A 17,547-nucleotide genomic window follows, 5' to 3' on the forward strand; every position below is an offset into this window, starting at 1 on the left:
CATGCTACTGTATTCCTTGGGTAATTTCAACATATTATGTGGGGGGGTTTTTGGTAATGAATATTGAAATAAATGTTACTGAATTGAAATTAAATTGAATTGATACAATCCTGCTTTTCACATTTTTAGGCAAAAGTCAATGTGGCTTTTGTGTTGACCATAACACAATGCCTGAAAGTGTATGGCAGGCAATGAGCATACTTTCATGTAAACTGTACTTTATATTGTGTCATTTTTATTGGCTACAATTTTATCAAGAAAGAAATAGGCTATTTTTTCCACTGTAATTTCACACTTCAGAGTAAATTTTAAGTTTGTGTATCCTTTGTACATTCCACATGTTTCAGCTCTGTGCAGCCAGTTGGATTTTCCATAAATATGTCATGAAACAAAATGCCATTCGCATGGACTCACATTTTTTCAGCTCATTCCAGGGATTGTATTAGTACACAAGCAACTGGAGGGATGAACAGTTGTGGGACCTTAAATTGATTTGAAGTTTGAATCAGCAATCTTAAAAGCTGAACAAGATTTTAAACACAAATCTCTCTAGTATTATTAAACGTTTAGGGTGAGTCTAAGTGCTTCAGTCAAATAATCCCCTAATCATTGTGATATAGTTAACCAAGAGGTGTTTGCATCCAAAGCTATTATAGACCTTTATCGCGCTGTCACCATCTTGGTCATGTTCCCAGGTTTCCAATAACAGTAATTAATGCTAACATTCATTGTGCAAACATGGCACCAGACTATTATTTCGCCCAGCCTCAGTTTGGTTACAATTAGTTGGAATGGGGTAAAATCAAGATGACCACATCATTATAAAGGTCTTAAGCATTCTCAGAATAAAATCACATCTGAAACACAAAATTTATCTAAAAACCCAACACATCAACACATCGTTTCTAATAAAACAATTTCATAGCGCAACTCGGCAGTGTTCTTTGTCTTCAGTGTGTGGACGAACTGACCTTTGTTCTTCCCAGCTCAAACTGCAACATCTCCTTACTGGTTGGACGAGCAAACACTGCAGGGAATAGCTTCGTGTGAGGCTGCACCTATACAACAGAATTCATATAAGCCAATTGAGCCGTGAAAACAAAAAAGATGGGGAAATTGGTTTCTTAATTACAAAGAACTTGAAATGGGTCTCCTGATGACGATAAGTCTTGGTGCAAGACGTTCTTGTTGAGATGGTAAAACCATATGGCCTAAATTGCATTTGTATTGTATTTCTCTTATCTGGATTTCTTCTAAGCTTAGACTTACCTTCCTAATTTTGATTGTTGTACATGTGTTTGTTATTATTTGTATTAAGCGCCATGAGCACTTTGATGGATTTGAGCGCTTTATAAGTTTTCATTATTATTACTATTATTATTATATACACTAAACACTACATACATCGGGACTGTTCCACCGATAGTGTTTGATGTGGTGGTGGATGATATGGAAGTTTTCCAAACAGCATCCGCTATCATTGATAGTAATGTGCGGAGTGCGGAGCGGAGTATTGTGATAGATGGTTGATAAAGAACAACAAAGTACCAAAACTAGATGACGACTAGAGCACACTGATTGAAATATTAAAAATAACTTTCTAGCTCCTCTCAGAGTCAACACTTCTAGTTAAAGGAACACGTTGCCTTGGATCAGACGAGTTGGTCTATAAAGAGCGTTTGTAACCATTTGTTATGAAATGCATGATTGGAAAGATGTTTTAAAAGTAGAATACAATGATCCACACAAATTTGCCTTGAAATTGCGTGGTTTTCCTTTTATTTTGCGAACAAACACGGTCAGCCATTTATGGGAGTAAAAAATTTGACTCCCATAAATGGCCGACCATATTAGTCGACAATGTAAAAGGAAAACCGTGCAATTTCGAGGCATGTTTGTGTGGATCATTGTATTCTACGTTTACATCATTTTTCTACCCATATGCATTTTATAACAAACGGTTACAGACGCTTTTTATAGACCAACTCGTCCGATCCAAGGCAACGTGTTCCTTTAAGAGATATTTTTTACATATTTTTCACATGATATACTCTAATACCCAAAAATGAGGTATAAAGATTTCAAAAGCATAGACTGGTGATCGTTAGCGCAGAATTCCGCAATAAGCACAACCATCAAATTGGGCCCTTATGCTCAATTTCAAAAAGGAGCTGCTGAAGCATATTTTCTTCTAAGCCAAAAGGAGCTTATTCTAGTGAACATAAATATTTTGACCTTAACTACTTTGTTGTGCTGAAGCAGCTCTATAAATTGGACCCTTAAGGTTTGTATTTCTGAACATGGTCAACTTACCTGGTACCTAGTGTGTATCTCTCTATTGTTTATTGAGAAGGTCAGGTCACCATTAGCAACGTCCACTACACAGCTGACCACCAGGCCAGTGGTCACTCTACGGCCCTCCGGACTGGACAGCATGTCCAGAAAATCACCCACACAGATCATGAAGCAGTCACGGTGCTTAGAGCTGTGGAAAGCCACAAGAACGATTGTTTACAAGAAAAAGTAATTAATCTTGGGGATAATCTGAGAATTAATCTATAGTTAAAGGGTTTGGGTACTTTTTGTAGGACACAAAACAAAATGTCTACAGATTTACATCAAACTTACACGGTTTGAAGGTACATTGTAATGGTGATGGAAAGCTTCCCTTAAAAAATGACTTGCTAAGATGCTGTGTAGTTTTTGAGAAATGAGTAAAACAATGACACCACAATTTAAAATGTACATCTTGTTTACCAGTTTGGGTATTTAAATACCAGTACTGGTAAAAACATTGTACATGTACACGCTAAAATAATTTAGTTCCTGAGACGAACATTTTTGGGTGACATTGCTGTTTTCATTTCTCAAAAACAACAGCACCTCAGCAAATAATGTTTAAATGGAAGCTTTCAACCACCATTATCTTCAAACTTTGTAAGTTCAGTCTTAATCTGTGGACATTGTGGTGTTTTTTTTACACAAAAAAAGTACCCAAACCCTTTAATACATGATAAATATTTTGAGAGTACAGTTGCAACCAAAAAGACCCAAAGAACCAAATCTTCAAAAACAAAATGGCTGTTGGGTTAAGCTATTTCAGTGTGCAGGGTAACCCAGCAGCTAAAGGCATGGAGGCCTATCCACTCTGTGACTGCCTTAATATGTAAGGCGTGGTCGTGGAACCATATTCTTATATTCAGAAGCCAATATCAATTCCTACCTTCAGGTCCCCCATGTCATTTTTCACAATGAATAGGTTTTTTTTCTTGTAGCCCCTGACTTTAAGCCTTGTTTGGGGTGAAATTGCATAACAAACGGAAAAACCCAAAACAAAACAAGTATGTTAGCCGTGTCTTATCACACTGTGCAAAATAACTTCATGATAGTAGATGTATAAGAGTTTACTGCAAACCATGGAACAATTGACAAGACATGTTGAAATACAACAAGTTTGGTCCAAAAGGTAGTGTATGTGCTTAGAATAATAAAAAATGTTGTGAAATTAATTGAACAAAAAAATTAAAGAAGAGTTTCACTGTCCAGGAAGTTAAAGAAATGAAGTTTTCAAACAAGAAAAGGAAAAATTTGACATGCTTAACAGCTTTATTGGGTTAGATTGAAGTACTGTTAGAGTCACACGCAATGACAGACAGCATTAAAATTTACTAAATTGTGAAACTTAAAAAAAATAATATGAAATATGATCAAATGTGACATGAAAAATCTTATCTAAATATGTGAAAAGATTTATCAGTGAAGATGGTTTATGAATTTAAATAAGATTACATAATACAAATATTAAGTTATTAATGATATGAGAAATCATTAGTGAAATGAAATGAATAATGGCGAGCTGTCAAACTCAATAGAAAAAAAGGATAAATTTATAAAAAAGAATACACTAGAATCAACAAAGAATATTTGCCTGTGATAAATGTCTGAAGGCAAACAAAAACACATCAAATTTGAAGCCATTATCGGATCATAATCATTCCTATTCTTATCGTGATAGAATTTCACTCGCTCTGTGATAAAATCATTCATCATCCCCTGAACTAAAAAGTGAATAATTTCTTATTACCAAAAACTGCTCTTAAGTTGTATATTTCTTAATAATTTAACCCAAAAAGAGAGGATAAAATTAGTAATTTTGATCGATATGAAATGAAGGATATGTTTTCAGTGCTTTGTGTGAGTTAGCGGATGGTTAGGGGTTAGAGCTTGGTTAAAAAGACAAGCATTGACTGCACAGCGAAGTCGCCCTTTAAAAAGCAAAGTGAAATAAAAAGTTTTTTCTTTTTCAGTACATAATTTTCTATGATAAATAGTACGATAGAAACATCTCCATGAGTTTTCATGTAATGAAAAACAGCATAATATGTAATGGCTTAAATCCTCCAACCCTGAATCCTCAAACCCCCTTATTCCTTATCCAGATTATCGTTAAAGAGAGGAAGGCAAATGTCAATTATTTTTTTGTGATGTTCTCTTTTTCAATAGATAGAGTCTTCATGTGAGTGGAGGAAAAGTTACACAAGTCCCTCAACAACCTCATGTTAATATGGTGTAAATTGCCATTGTATTTGATACCCTTTCAGTGCATAAATTGTCAACATCCAAAACATCCGATGACATCTGACAAAAAATGGGTCTGTACATTTTTGGAAGGGGCTATTTTGGTTAATTCCTGACTTTTTCCATAACAAAATTTGCAACAATTCATTGCATTTCAACACCCAATGGGTCTGTACATTCCAAAGGGGGTATATTTCGTCAGACGAAATGTCAAAATCAAGCCCATTTTGACATTCAATGATATTCAATGCTGTCAAATTTTGCCCCCAAGTATTTATGAATGGTTATGAAAAGGTTATGAATACAATGACAATTTACACCATTTTAATGGAGGTTAGAGATTTCTAATTTTTCCCCCACAAGAGGACTCTATCAATTGAAAAATAAGTATATCACAAAAATCAATTTTACATTTCCCTGCTCTTTAATAACTTTGTCTAATCCTTTCGGCCGTTTCAGCCAATTTTGTTTTAATTTTCTAACTGTTCCTTATCTCATCATCATCATCATCATTATTTGCATCATCAACAACATCCATCTTGGATGACAAGTCTCACCTCTTACGGTCATGCCCCATCTCAATCTCCCGCACTGCATGGAACGTCCTAGTTAGTAAGAAACGAACTTGCATGATTAAGATGCTGGGGCTTATTCACAAATCTACTCAGTATTCTCAAGTTGTTATTTTGAGGCAAAAAGTTGCATAGGATTATCTTTGATTACAAAATAAGCTTTCTGTGAAAACAATATTCCATCTATAGCCCTTTTCACACTACTCTATTCCCCGGGGATGCATAACAGCCGGCCTTTTCACACTGTGATTGCTTTACCCCCAGTCTGACCCTGGTCTGCCCTGGCAAATGAGCATACCCCGGGGGAATAGCTACCCTTACTCCGGAGAAGAGGTAAGCGGTAAACTCCCAGGGCATTCTTGAAATGTGCAACAGGAACCCCTGTGGAATAGGGGCACAGCTAAAAGGCCAGTTTATAGTCGGTCACGCAATGGTCAGGCGATAGACATCTTGACGCGCGATCCAAAATGAACCCACAGATTTAAGGCCTAAGCGATGACTATAGAACATAAAATGTGTCACAAATCAAAATTTCCATCACGCGACCATCGCGCGATGGTCCATCGTGCGACCGACTAAAAACTGGCTTTAACAATGCATCCAGTGGCCTTCACAGGGCTGTATTACATGGGGAAAAGAGCTACACAGTGTGAAAAGGGCTTATGACTTGAAGTGTTCCTTCATTAAAAATCTTCTGTTTTCATTATATGAAGTGCTTTTTGTGAATAAACCCTGCATCAATTAGTTCACATTTCAATCAAAAGCCTGTTTCATATGTCAGTGTTTAGATAAACAATGAGGTTTCCACCAGTAAACCAGGTTAAGATGTAAAACATTAGAATGGTTAGTTGGACATGGATTAGTAACAAATGCCTCCAAATGATGAAGCTACTTTCTTGTTAAAGTTCTGCAAAACATGTTTGGACCTTAAGTTAAAACTCACACAAACTGGATAAATTTCTGACAAGAACGGTCACACCCAAACACTCACAAATGAAAAAACTTCAAGAACTGAACATTTTGTTGGACAATTAGACAGAGAGGAAGACAAAACTTTGGCACACCTTTCCTGCACACCGCCACTGTCACTCATCAGATTGACCTTTACGGCCCGTGTCGTCTCCGGGTCAAAGGTCACACTGTGGTGATGATATCCTGGGGTCACCCACCCGACGAAAATCTCTGCGGGATCCTGACCGGGAAACACTCGCACTGCATAGGAGAACTTAGTGGCCATGGCTACATCGATGGAATCCACCTCGCTGATGTCTGACATGATATCCACGGATTTGAACATTTCAAAACTGGAGCCCATCGAGGAGATCTTGGAGAGTTTGGGTCTTATATGGCCCTCCGAGCCGATTGAGCTGGTGTTGTCGCTGTGAGGACTCAAACCAGAATACTCATGAGTAAGGGTACCCGGCGGCGATGCGTCAGGAGTCTTCAACTTCTTCCCCTTCCGCATGACCTCAGCACCAGGGCTACGACGCCCATCAATCTCATTATTCGTATACCGTGTTTGATTCTGAGTATCTAGTCCGCGTGGAGCATCCATACTTGCACTCTTGACAAATTTATTCCGTTTGGCTTTGGCAGGCGAGGGTGTGACCTCGGTGCTGACCTCCGATGGAGGTCCTGTGGGACTGTCAGTTAAGGGTGTTCGCCCCATCGGGATCTTTCTCCCCAACGGGAGACTCGGTCCTTTACGCTTTTCTTTGTGGGTGCCGTTGAGGGTACCCATCTTTGAGTCGTATCCATTGGAGGGGCGTAGGGCCGAGTCGGAGTCCACGGCGTCTATATCAACAGCTCTGTGCTCTGAAGATAAACATTTAATGGAAATAAGTGTTAGAGAGAAAAGAAAAAAGAGGCTGAAGTGTGAGCATCCACACAATTTTACTTTAGAAAAGGATCTCTACAGTGAAGATAACAATTTGGAAGTTTAATCAAAATCCGTTAGTCAGCTTTTTATTTTAAATGTCACTAATAAATTGTGAATTGAAACTATGATTGTCACTGCAAGAATCATTATAATTTCCTGTAAAATAAAATAAAACGTCAATTGGAAAGCAAAGCAGGTCTATTGTAAGGCTCTTAAAATAAATAGCTTAAAACTTTTTTTGTAAAGTTGAGTGGAGAACAGTTTACAGGTTTGATGAAGTTAATAACAAGCTTTGCTTCTATATGGGTCCCCCACAGTTTCACGAATGTCAATGCTTATTATTCATGTAATTAATCTTATCAAACAACTGTTTGTTTCTTAATTTCCAACTTACATTGCCTATGATTTGATACTGATTGTGATTTTGAAACTGTGGAAATAAGCTAAAACTGAAACTGAACAAAATCAGTAATATTTCAGTCTCTATAGGGTAAAGCAAGGTTCCCATCAACCAAAGAAAATGAATCTTTTTTTTTTAAACAATTTTAAATATTAAGATTGGTGCCAAAAGAAAATAAGATAGTTTTTACAAAAACAAATACACAACTAGAAAGTGATTGTCTGCATTTCAAAAGCTAGTCTTTAAAAATCCTCCTTTTTTTCTTTAGTGTAAACATCGCCACATTTTTCTCTAAAGATGCTATACACTGTGAATTGCAAAAAATAGTTTGACAACAAAAACTGCTGAAACCAGCGCACTAGTTTTAAAGCTTAAACAGATTAGCAATGGATCGCAAGCAGATTCATTTAAACAAATTTCTGTTAATGACCCAAAACCAGTAACCCAGCGAAGGAAAAAAACAATTAACAAATTTTGTTTTCAATCTTAAAATAGAAATAATACCCCAATATGATGTATATTCACCAACTGCAGCGAAATAAGCTTAACATGAAATAAGCATTAGTTACTTTTTTTGCTGGGGTTCCCTTGAAGAAGGAAAAAAAAGAAGAGCCCCATCCCGATAAACTTTTGAGAAATTTAACTTTACCCTTTTCACATATGCTTGCATAACATAATTTCATTTTTCTCCTTATATCTGTTTGATCCATGCAGTATATCGAAAGGAACAAAAAAGGAATCAAAATGGCGATGAAGCCCAGAAATTTGTTAAAAGTCAAAGAACGGTTAGTCTGACGAACAATGAGTGATCTCGATGGCAAGAGAGACGATTTGATGAAACAAAGAGACAGAGACAGTTATCAAAATAGTCGAGGAAAGATGTAATCAAATATATTTTGAGATGTTACCTTCCAATAAAACCTCAACAACCTCTGGCACTGGAAATGAAAATTCATAGAAAAATTGTGTTTTCAGAGCTGGGAAGATATTGGTCAATAAGATTTTAGGCAACTTACTACTTCTTCTACATTTAAAAAATCTTCAAAATACTATTCTTTTTCCTCTGAGCTTGTTACTATCGAATTTCATTTCTGTTTTCATTTTGGCTATACATGTACTATGAAAAGCTTGAACTTGTAGAGTTTTGCTGCAATTTATTCTTGTCTGTGTTTTATTCCTTTTTGTTGTTTTTTTTTGGGGGGGGGAGGGGGTGTGGTGGTTTTGTTGACATTTTCAACCGTTCTCAAAAGAAGGTTCTCATTAATGTCATTCGTTTCTCTTTGATGGAATTGAAAATATGTAATGAAGTGGATGGAAAAAGCAAATGAACTTTTGATGGTGAGCGTTCTTAGAAGAAAGACTGTAGTTGCGCTGGTTGAACACCCTGTCCTGACATTTCAACCAAATTGTGAAAAGATGGCAGAAGGCCAATTCAACAGAACTGCTCTACAAACAAAATCTGCTAAGCATGAGCAGTTCTTGTTTAGCAGAAACAGTTTACCAGCCAAACAGACCCATAATGTATATTGTTTGTGACTGGTACCCTGCTAGTGTTCCTACGCAGTAAGTTCTTCTGAGCAGCTGTATGAAATTGCACCCAGGCATGAAGCTGAGTGATACATGTCAGACTGGTAAAATGCAAATATGACATTTAGGGCCGGTTTATAGTCGGTCGCGCGATGGTTGCGCGATGGAAATCTTTTTGATCGCATCTCAAGATTTCCATCGTGCGACCATCGCTCGACCGACTATAAACCGGCCTTTAGGAATAAACATTCCTCCAACATAAGCCTATCCCTAGAACGATGACCCAGTTTAAAGGTACTGGACTCGTTTGGTAATTGTCAAATACCCGTTTTCTCTCCTGGTGTATCCATACATATGCATATAATCTGTGGAAATTGGACTCAATTGGTCATCGAAGTTTCAACTTCGATGACCAAATGAGTCCAGATTTTTCACAGGTGTGTTATTTTATGCATATTTTGGGTTGCACACCAAATGAGAATACTGGTCTTTGACAACTACCAAAGGTGTCCAGTGCCTTTTATGGCCACGAGTTTGTTTCCTTTATGCGCTAAAGCAGTGCATGTCAGACAAAAGTGGTCCCAAAATGTTTGCACAGTCTAAGGCTATCAATGAAGCCCCATTTCAATTTGATAGTGCAGACGACATCAAGCATTATAAGCCTAATTCATATTTCATGCAAATTGGGAAGAGAAGCAAATAGTCTTGCGTCACTATTGGAAAACAGTGCACACTGAATGTTTGCGTCATGTAAATTCACTTCCCACAGAGCCGCCAACATTTGTTTCTTGCAATCAGGGAGATTTTGTGTAAAAATCAAACAAATATTTCAAATCACAACCAACGTAATCAGGAAAAAGTTTCCATAATCAGAGATATTTTCAATATTTGTTCATCAGAATGTAGAAAGATTGGTTTATTTTCAGGGAACTTTGTGCAGAATCAGGAAGAGGTGGCAGCTCTGTTGCCATGAAGTTATGAACTGGGCTTGAAGCTACTGAAAAGCCAATACACACGGTTGGTAATATCACAGACAGGTCACTCATACCAACGCCAATGGTGCCATTCAATGATGAGTGACTATTGATAGAATAAAGAAAAGGTTTCCAAAAAGGTAGTGTGCAAACTGCCGGCTACGGCTATGGCTTGATCCCCAAGTCATCATTCGTTGAAGTATAGAGCGTTCTAAGCTAGTATACCCTTAGCAACAGCCATAGCCAGAGCTGTAGTCACAACTCGGACATAGCCTGAATTTCTTTCAAATAAGTTTTCTTACATGTACTTGTGGATGTTTTTCCAAACGGATATTTTACCAAAAGTTTGTACTGCCCTTTCTACTAAATGCAAACAAACAAAAATGAAGTATCTGGATTTACTTCTCATGAGCCCTTTCCGCCGGTCTCTTCTACTTTGGTGCGGGGTGGATACACTGTCAAAGTCAGAGTCACTCTCTACAGCACTGCTTGGATAGCCGTTAGTCACTGCAAGAACACAATCCCCGTTGGTAAAATGGGGCAAGCCACACAGGAGCAGATAAACAGGGGGAAAAAGGAAGCAGCATTTAGGGAGAATGTTAGTAAGGTATTTTTTTCTGGAACAGCTTTGGCTGCGGCTATGTATCACTATGAAGCCATCAGCCACAAGTAGATGTTTGCATTTTTTATTTATAGTTAGCGTAAGATAAAGAAACAAGGATGGACACTGTTACAAAGCTCTCTAAAACCATCTCTAAATCTCTAAAAACATTAATCAAATTAAAAATACAAAACGTTATTGTTTTTGCAAATTACATTCCACTCGTCTGGAACTTGGGAATAGCCAAACACTTGCTATAGTGGCTGAAAATTTCATCGCAAAAGAATGTTTATATTATTGGGGGGGGGGGCAACAAGAGACTTCTCCTTAGTCATGTCAAATTGGTTCCAGTCATAGAAAAAGAACCCGGAGAACGCTGAGTGTCTCATTGTGCGTGCGGTTTCGTTGTGAGAACATTTTTATGGACGCGCATACGCCATTTTCGTAACTCGTGTATGGCAAAATATTTTTCCATACAATTTTGCCATATAAGGACATCATCATTGACCAATGAAAACACTAGAAATGGTCTATGTGCGCTGACATCTTGCCATTTTGCCATACGCGCGTGTCACACGATGATAATTTTGCCATACGCGCGTATTGCGCGGTATTGATACGCCGCGTCCACAGACGACACAGAGGGTGGTCGAGATCAGCGTTCTCCGGGTTCTATTTCTATGGTTCCAGTTCAACTTGTTCAAGTACAATCAATAACAACCAAAAACTAAGCAACATTTTCAACCAAAGGATTTATTTGTAAGGGCCGGGGTCCAATTTTATACAGCTGCTAAGCACAAAAAATTTGCTTAGCATGAAATTTCTTCCTTGATAAAAACAGGATTACCAACCAAATTTCCATTTGTTGCATATTATTCAGCGGTTGTTTGCTTATCCTGATAACCACGTGAAGATTTGGTTGGTTATACTTTTTTTTGTCAAGGCAAAAACTTAATGCTAAGCAAATTTGTGTGCTTAGCAGCTCTATGAAATTTGGCCCAGGTCACATCAAGTAATTTACAGGCATCTAATTCCAGGAAATCTCAAAGAAGGAGAAACATTCAATCTCATTACCAAATAAAATTTCCCGGGGATAAAGAGACAATGTTAAAAGATTGTCTCCTGTGCACCCCCTTTTTTCATTAAAATGCAAACCTCTAAGTTGCCTGTAAAAATTACCTTGGCCCAATTTCATACAGCTGCTAAAACAGACAAAATTGCTTAACAAGTTTCTGCTAAACAAAAAATGTAATGGTGTTACCGCAAACTCTTCTATATAAAAAATGTCAGGTTACCAGTCACTCAATGTACAAGCAAAATGGCACTTCGATGGTAACCATTATCTGGTAAGTATAATTTGATTGTGTTTAGATGTGCTTAAGCAGCTCTATAAATTTGGGCCCTAATGATGTGACAGGACCTGCCGTCGATTTCACAAAACTCTTCCTAACTTAAGACTAATCTTAGGACTTAGGACGAGTCCAAACCCTGCACTGTAGCATGCAGACCTTAAGATTAGTCCTAAGTTAGGAAGAGTTACTCGTCCTAACTCGAGATAAGACGAGTCCTAACTCTCTGTGAAATCGACGGCTGAAGTTATAGTGGACTAGGAAAAGCACTTTCTGCCAAGATTCCTTCTAATTCAATTCATTCTATAGCAACTATTTCATTGCATTAAATACCCAAGTTAAATTCTCAGACAGAGTAGGTTTTGTCCTCTCACTGAATGTACCTTTTCGGCTGCCCTCGATGGAGTCCGTCTCACTCAAGTCCAGACTAGCGCTCTGCTGGCTGGACCAACCTCGTTTGTCTCTTAGAATTGGCACAGGAATAGAAACTGCTATCTCACCTCTAGTATTGGTAAAAAAAGATGTACATATACAGATTAATGATTTTAAAGTTTTTGTGATGTATTTAGTAAGTTTTAGTATTTGTTATAATGAATTCAACCGTATGTGGTTGCAAATAAATGAACTTCACCTAACCTTTATGTACCGGTAAGCAGTTGTAATTGGGTTTTTAAAACTGTACAGGCTACCAAGTTCTTGGTTCAAATACATATTATGTACATGTAACAAAAACTTTTGTACCCAGCTAAGAATTGTTAAAGAGTTCTTGTTTCATTCTTAACTAGCTACAAAAGCACTTAATAATACTACTACTACTACTAATAATAATAGTATTAATACTATGTCCTTATAGCGCTTTATCACACCCCTAGGGTCATATCAAGCGCTCAGTATTTTGTCCAGCAAGATATGTGGAGCTGCGTTTTTGAAGTATGAGACCTATTCCTTTATGGCACCTACATGTACATGTGTTCGTTTATGGCACCATAAATAATAAATAATAACTTTCGATTTATATAGCGCCTAATAACTAACACTTAATTTTCTAAGCGCTTTACATTAGTGCCCTGGTCATAATGGCTTACAAAGTGCTGTGGCGCAATATGCTGCCAATCACACCAGGAACCTCCCAAACCCCTTATCTTTACGATACGTGCACAGGGTTCTTTTACGTGCATTACACACCTACAGCATTACGTCCAATCCGAAGGCGTAGCAATATTGGTTAAGTGTCATGCTTAAGGACACAAGTGTCGATGACCAGGAACTCTTGAACTATGAGAGTTATTGGTTCAACTTGATCTAAGTTCTCTTGTAACCAGTTAAGAATCACACAAGAGTTCTTGTTTCAAATTAATTTGATGTGGATATTAAAACAAAAATGCTATTTCAATTCAGGTGTTACATGTAGGTGTATCGATAGTCTAACCATACATGATGAACAGGCACATACATGTATACTCACCCAGTCGGGAAGTCTCGACACTCGACAGGCATGCCGAGGCGAAAGTACTCAAATGGCTGATTCTCGACTGTCCCAAAATGCTTGTGAGAGACTCGTAGGCATGGAGGTCCCTCAATGCTGGAGTATAGCAAGCACCACAAGAGAGTAAATATTAACAATGATTTCTCCCAAGCCAGTCTCATGTACAGGCTTTAAACTTTGTTCTTGAAGTGAAAAAATCATTTGTATTTTTTTGTTCTGCTAAATGCACTTTCAATTTATATTGTCTAAATAGTTTCATCTTACTTTTGTGCTTTTGTGTTTTTCATCATTTCCTTACACTTTGCATGCATTTTTATATTATAGCACATAAGTCTTTTGGAAATAATAATTGGTTTATAAAGGGAATAAAAGGGTAGCGACGAGTTCTTACACGGCCGTTTAAAGTCGGCAGGGTCGAATGCCGTGTGATAAAGGCCCAAGCTGAAGGCGAGGGCCTTTAGCGCACAGCAACGACCCTGTAAGGTTTTAAATGGACGTTTAAGAACGAGTCACTACTCTTTTATTCCCATTCATAAATGCCCTTTTGTTAAAAATACATGCACAGACACTTTGACAGTTGAAAATTCGAGGTTTGAAAAAAAAATATTTTTTTTGGTGAAGAGTTTGTTGCGCATGGGTTGTGTGTATCTTGGAAATAGATAACGCGAGCGCGCTTAGAAGTAGATTACGCGCTGTTACTAATAGATATGAATTGCGTTCCATGTGATAATCTTGCGCGCCTGACACGCGGAAGCAAGCCGGTTATAAATACTGGTCATTATCAACCGTTTAAACACCCCCACGTGACGCGCTCTCCACCACTAGGAGTAGAGAACTGTATGGGGTATTTATGAATGTCTAATTAATTAATTAAGAAATTGTGATTCAGTAACATGGACCGACAATATTTATTCTAGTACTTGTGAACTCAGTGTTTAGCTCGTGGATCTGAACCCTCAACCTTGTATTTGCAAGTCCTGCAGTCTAACCACTGTAGTGTACCACAGTGGCATATTGAATCTGTACTCACCCAGCGGGGACTCTGGTAATCTCAAGATTGGGATGGTTGTTATCAATGGACTTGAAGACTGGCTGATGCTTGGTGAACCACAATGGCATTGTCTTCTTCATGTTCCTGTTAATAGTACGAAGTGGTAAAAGAAATATCCAGTTGTTACAAAATAGTAATTCGCCTGGGTCTTTCAGGTTTGTAAGTGGATGTATAATCAATTTAGCATGATGGGTGATTGTGGAAAGGGTAAAATCAGTTTAAATATAAGGCATGAGCCAGTGCTGCACTACCCTTTCATAGCAAGACAGCCTACTCAAAAATTGTGGTTTCTTACAAAAGATCATTTCTGATTTAATTGAGTGCGCTTTTCCCATTTCAAAGTTTCAAAAGCATACTATGTATGGATGTGAATATAAAATGTCCAACCTCTGCCTACACTTTCATACCAGTTTGTTTAATTTTTTGAGGCTGTTTTTCCATGGAAGGGTTGTGCAGCCAGTAGGTTTGAGTCCTTCCAAATTTTCAAAGAAACTCATGTTCAACATCATTTTCTTGTGTTGTGGTGTTTGTTTTTTGAGATGCTCTCGTTCTAAGTCTTAGAGGATTGTTCCTCATTTTTTTTTAACTTTTTTTTTTCGTTTTTTCTTCTTTTTTTCTTTCACCATTGAAATTTAGATACTGCCAGTGAAGAACTTGACGCCACCTCATGTGAAATATTGGATGTGTATGCAACAATTGTGTGAAGCCCAGCTCATACTTCCTGCGAATGAGAAATGGGTCTGAATTTGACGTAACAAATTCGCAACAAATAATTTGACGCAGCAGTTGAACATTCGCTGTGAAAACAGCCATGTAATGTCAAAATTAATGCAAAATGCTTCACATTTGCATTCGCAGAAGGTGTCGACCGGGCTTTATTATGAAGCTTGAATACTTTTTGGGGGGATGGGTTCAACATGGTGTGTTTCTATATTGAACAGAGTTGCTGTGTGACGTGAACTTAATGATGAATATGCATTAGAGGTCAGGCTTGGGTCAAAATCTGTCCATAGACGTCTCCATTTCAACCACATACTCACCTCACTAATGCAAAATAGCAATATGAATATTCATGGTGTAGGCGTGGCCTAATGAGAGTAGTGTTATTGGCATGCATGATTGGCACAATCACAACAAGATCAATGTATGAAATAAGTGGTTAGTACACGATTGACAAAATAGACCATTCTATGATGCACTTATGATCAAAATCACTGATTCTCCACAGATACACAAGAGTAAAGTTTTTTTGATGGATCTCATTATGAAAAAAAACAAGAAAACAATTCCACAGTTAAGAATACAATTACACTATCATTCAATGATGATGTCGTTAACTCAACTGATGTGATGATCAGGTTTGGTTTGTGGTAGCACCATGAGTAGAGTTGGTTCTGAGAAGAACCAGCGGTTGACAACTCAAGGTTTCGATCAGTACGCTCTGATCGTCTCCAGGAGGATGCTGGTCTCTGTTGCTGGATGCTGCTTAAAGTCAGTGGACACTATTGGTAATTACTCAAAAAATTTATCACCATAACCCCTCACTTGGTAACGAGTAATGGGGAGAGGTTTATAGTATAAAACAATGTGAGAAACGGCTCCCTCTGAAGTAACGTAGTTTTCGAGAAAGAAGTAATTTTCCACGAATTTGATTTTGAGACCTCAAGTTTAGAATTTGAGGTCTCAAAATCAAGCATCTGAAGCACACAACTTCGTGTGACAAGGGTGTTTTTTCTTTCACTGGTATCTCGCCACTCTGACGACCAACCGAGCTCAAACTTTCACAGGTTTGTTATTTTATGCATATGTTGATATACACCAAGTGAGATGACTGGTCTTTGACAATTACCAATAGTGTCTACTGTCTTTAAAGCCCTGTTCAGACTTCCTGCGCATGCGAATGTGATACAAATTTTGAAATCACAAATTCACAAAGAAAAATTCGCATTAGTTGAACTGTGTTCAACTTCTGTAAAACATTCGGCGCAAAAACAGCCCTGTGTCGTCAAAATTTGCTTAAAACTCGCATTCACAGGAAGTATGAATCGGGCTGCCTTGATTGATACGTTGAGTTGTCAACCGCCAGTTCTTCTTAGAACCAACAATACTCATAAGAGATTAACACATGGTCCTACCACAAACCTCGTCCTGATTACACTCCCTGCCATGCAAAGTTTCAAATCCTACTGATGTGATGATGTTGTTAACAAACACACGGGGATGATAAGAACCAGAACAGTCTGGGATCGAGGTTGTAAGAGACGGGTATATGAAGATGTTGGACAACTCGGTGTTAGTGGACGATGAATTTCAAGGAGTTTTTGAACCCACACTCGGCAATGCTAATTGTATCAGATAACGAACACATTCATTTAGGAACATCTGACAAACTATTTGAAAGATGCCAGGGGCAAAGACTATTGCAACTCAGACTGACTCTAAAATATCTACGACTCTAAAAATATCAACAACTTTAAAAGGTTTGGTGAATTAATAAGTAGTGATATTTTAGTTCTGTACCTTGCAGTTATTATAAAGTCATTTAGATTAGAAAGAAATCATTGTGTGCCTTTCTGTATAGTTTTTACATAATTTACAGAAATAGAAATAGATTTATAGGAACAAAAAAGAAGAAGACTTTTTCTGATGAACAGCACTTTGCACTAATGACGTCACTTTTGCTCAAAATACCTGCATGTCAGTCACACATTCAACCACTAACCTTCATGCGATCACTGCATCGGATCACTAGACCCCAGCAGTACAGTCAGTAAACATCATAGAGTTATACATAAGAACTAGAGGGCGCACTGGTGATGCCGCTCACACAAAACGTGGTGGGACAGCAAGGAGACACGCGCGCCATTTTGTAATATGAACATTGTACGTAGAATATGAAGTACACACGTGTGTGTATTATAAATACACGCTATGCCGTCAAAGAAAACCCTGAGCCACATGCCGGGTTGCGTAAATAGGCCAGTGCGCCCTCTAGTTCTACATAACTCTATGGTAAATATAACGCTTAGACATGTACGTGTAGGTACATTAGTGAATTTTGACATGTTTTCATACATCCATGTGCTGAGCTTCTATTTTTTAGCTTTTGTGAGTAGTGCTATTACTGTAT

At 37.8% G+C, this 17,547-nt stretch overlaps 1 protein-coding gene across 2 annotated transcripts in view; it reads right to left on the reverse strand.

Annotated features, from left to right (window-relative positions):
* The window catches only part of LOC139934870 (ryanodine receptor 2-like), a 248,027-nt gene that overhangs the window by 111,151 nt on the left and 119,329 nt on the right, over positions 1–17,547 (reverse strand). For both annotated transcript variants that reach the window (XM_071929299.1, XM_071929290.1), the window contains 9 exons: positions 14,397–14,501; positions 13,346–13,462; positions 12,264–12,382; positions 10,333–10,437; positions 8,338–8,367; positions 6,215–6,965; positions 5,136–5,183; positions 2,314–2,485; positions 972–1,058 (listed from right to left, as the gene is read on the reverse strand). In XM_071929299.1, coding sequence (XP_071785400.1) covers positions 972–1,058; positions 2,314–2,485; positions 5,136–5,183; positions 6,215–6,965; positions 8,338–8,367; positions 10,333–10,437; positions 12,264–12,382; positions 13,346–13,462; positions 14,397–14,501 — 1,534 coding nt within the window. The remainder of the gene's footprint in view (positions 1–971; positions 1,059–2,313; positions 2,486–5,135; positions 5,184–6,214; positions 6,966–8,337; positions 8,368–10,332; positions 10,438–12,263; positions 12,383–13,345; positions 13,463–14,396; positions 14,502–17,547) is intronic.

This window comes from Asterias amurensis, chromosome 1 (assembly GCF_032118995.1).
Source record: "Asterias amurensis chromosome 1, ASM3211899v1".
Lineage (NCBI taxonomy): Eukaryota > Metazoa > Echinodermata > Asteroidea > Forcipulatida > Asteriidae > Asterias > Asterias amurensis.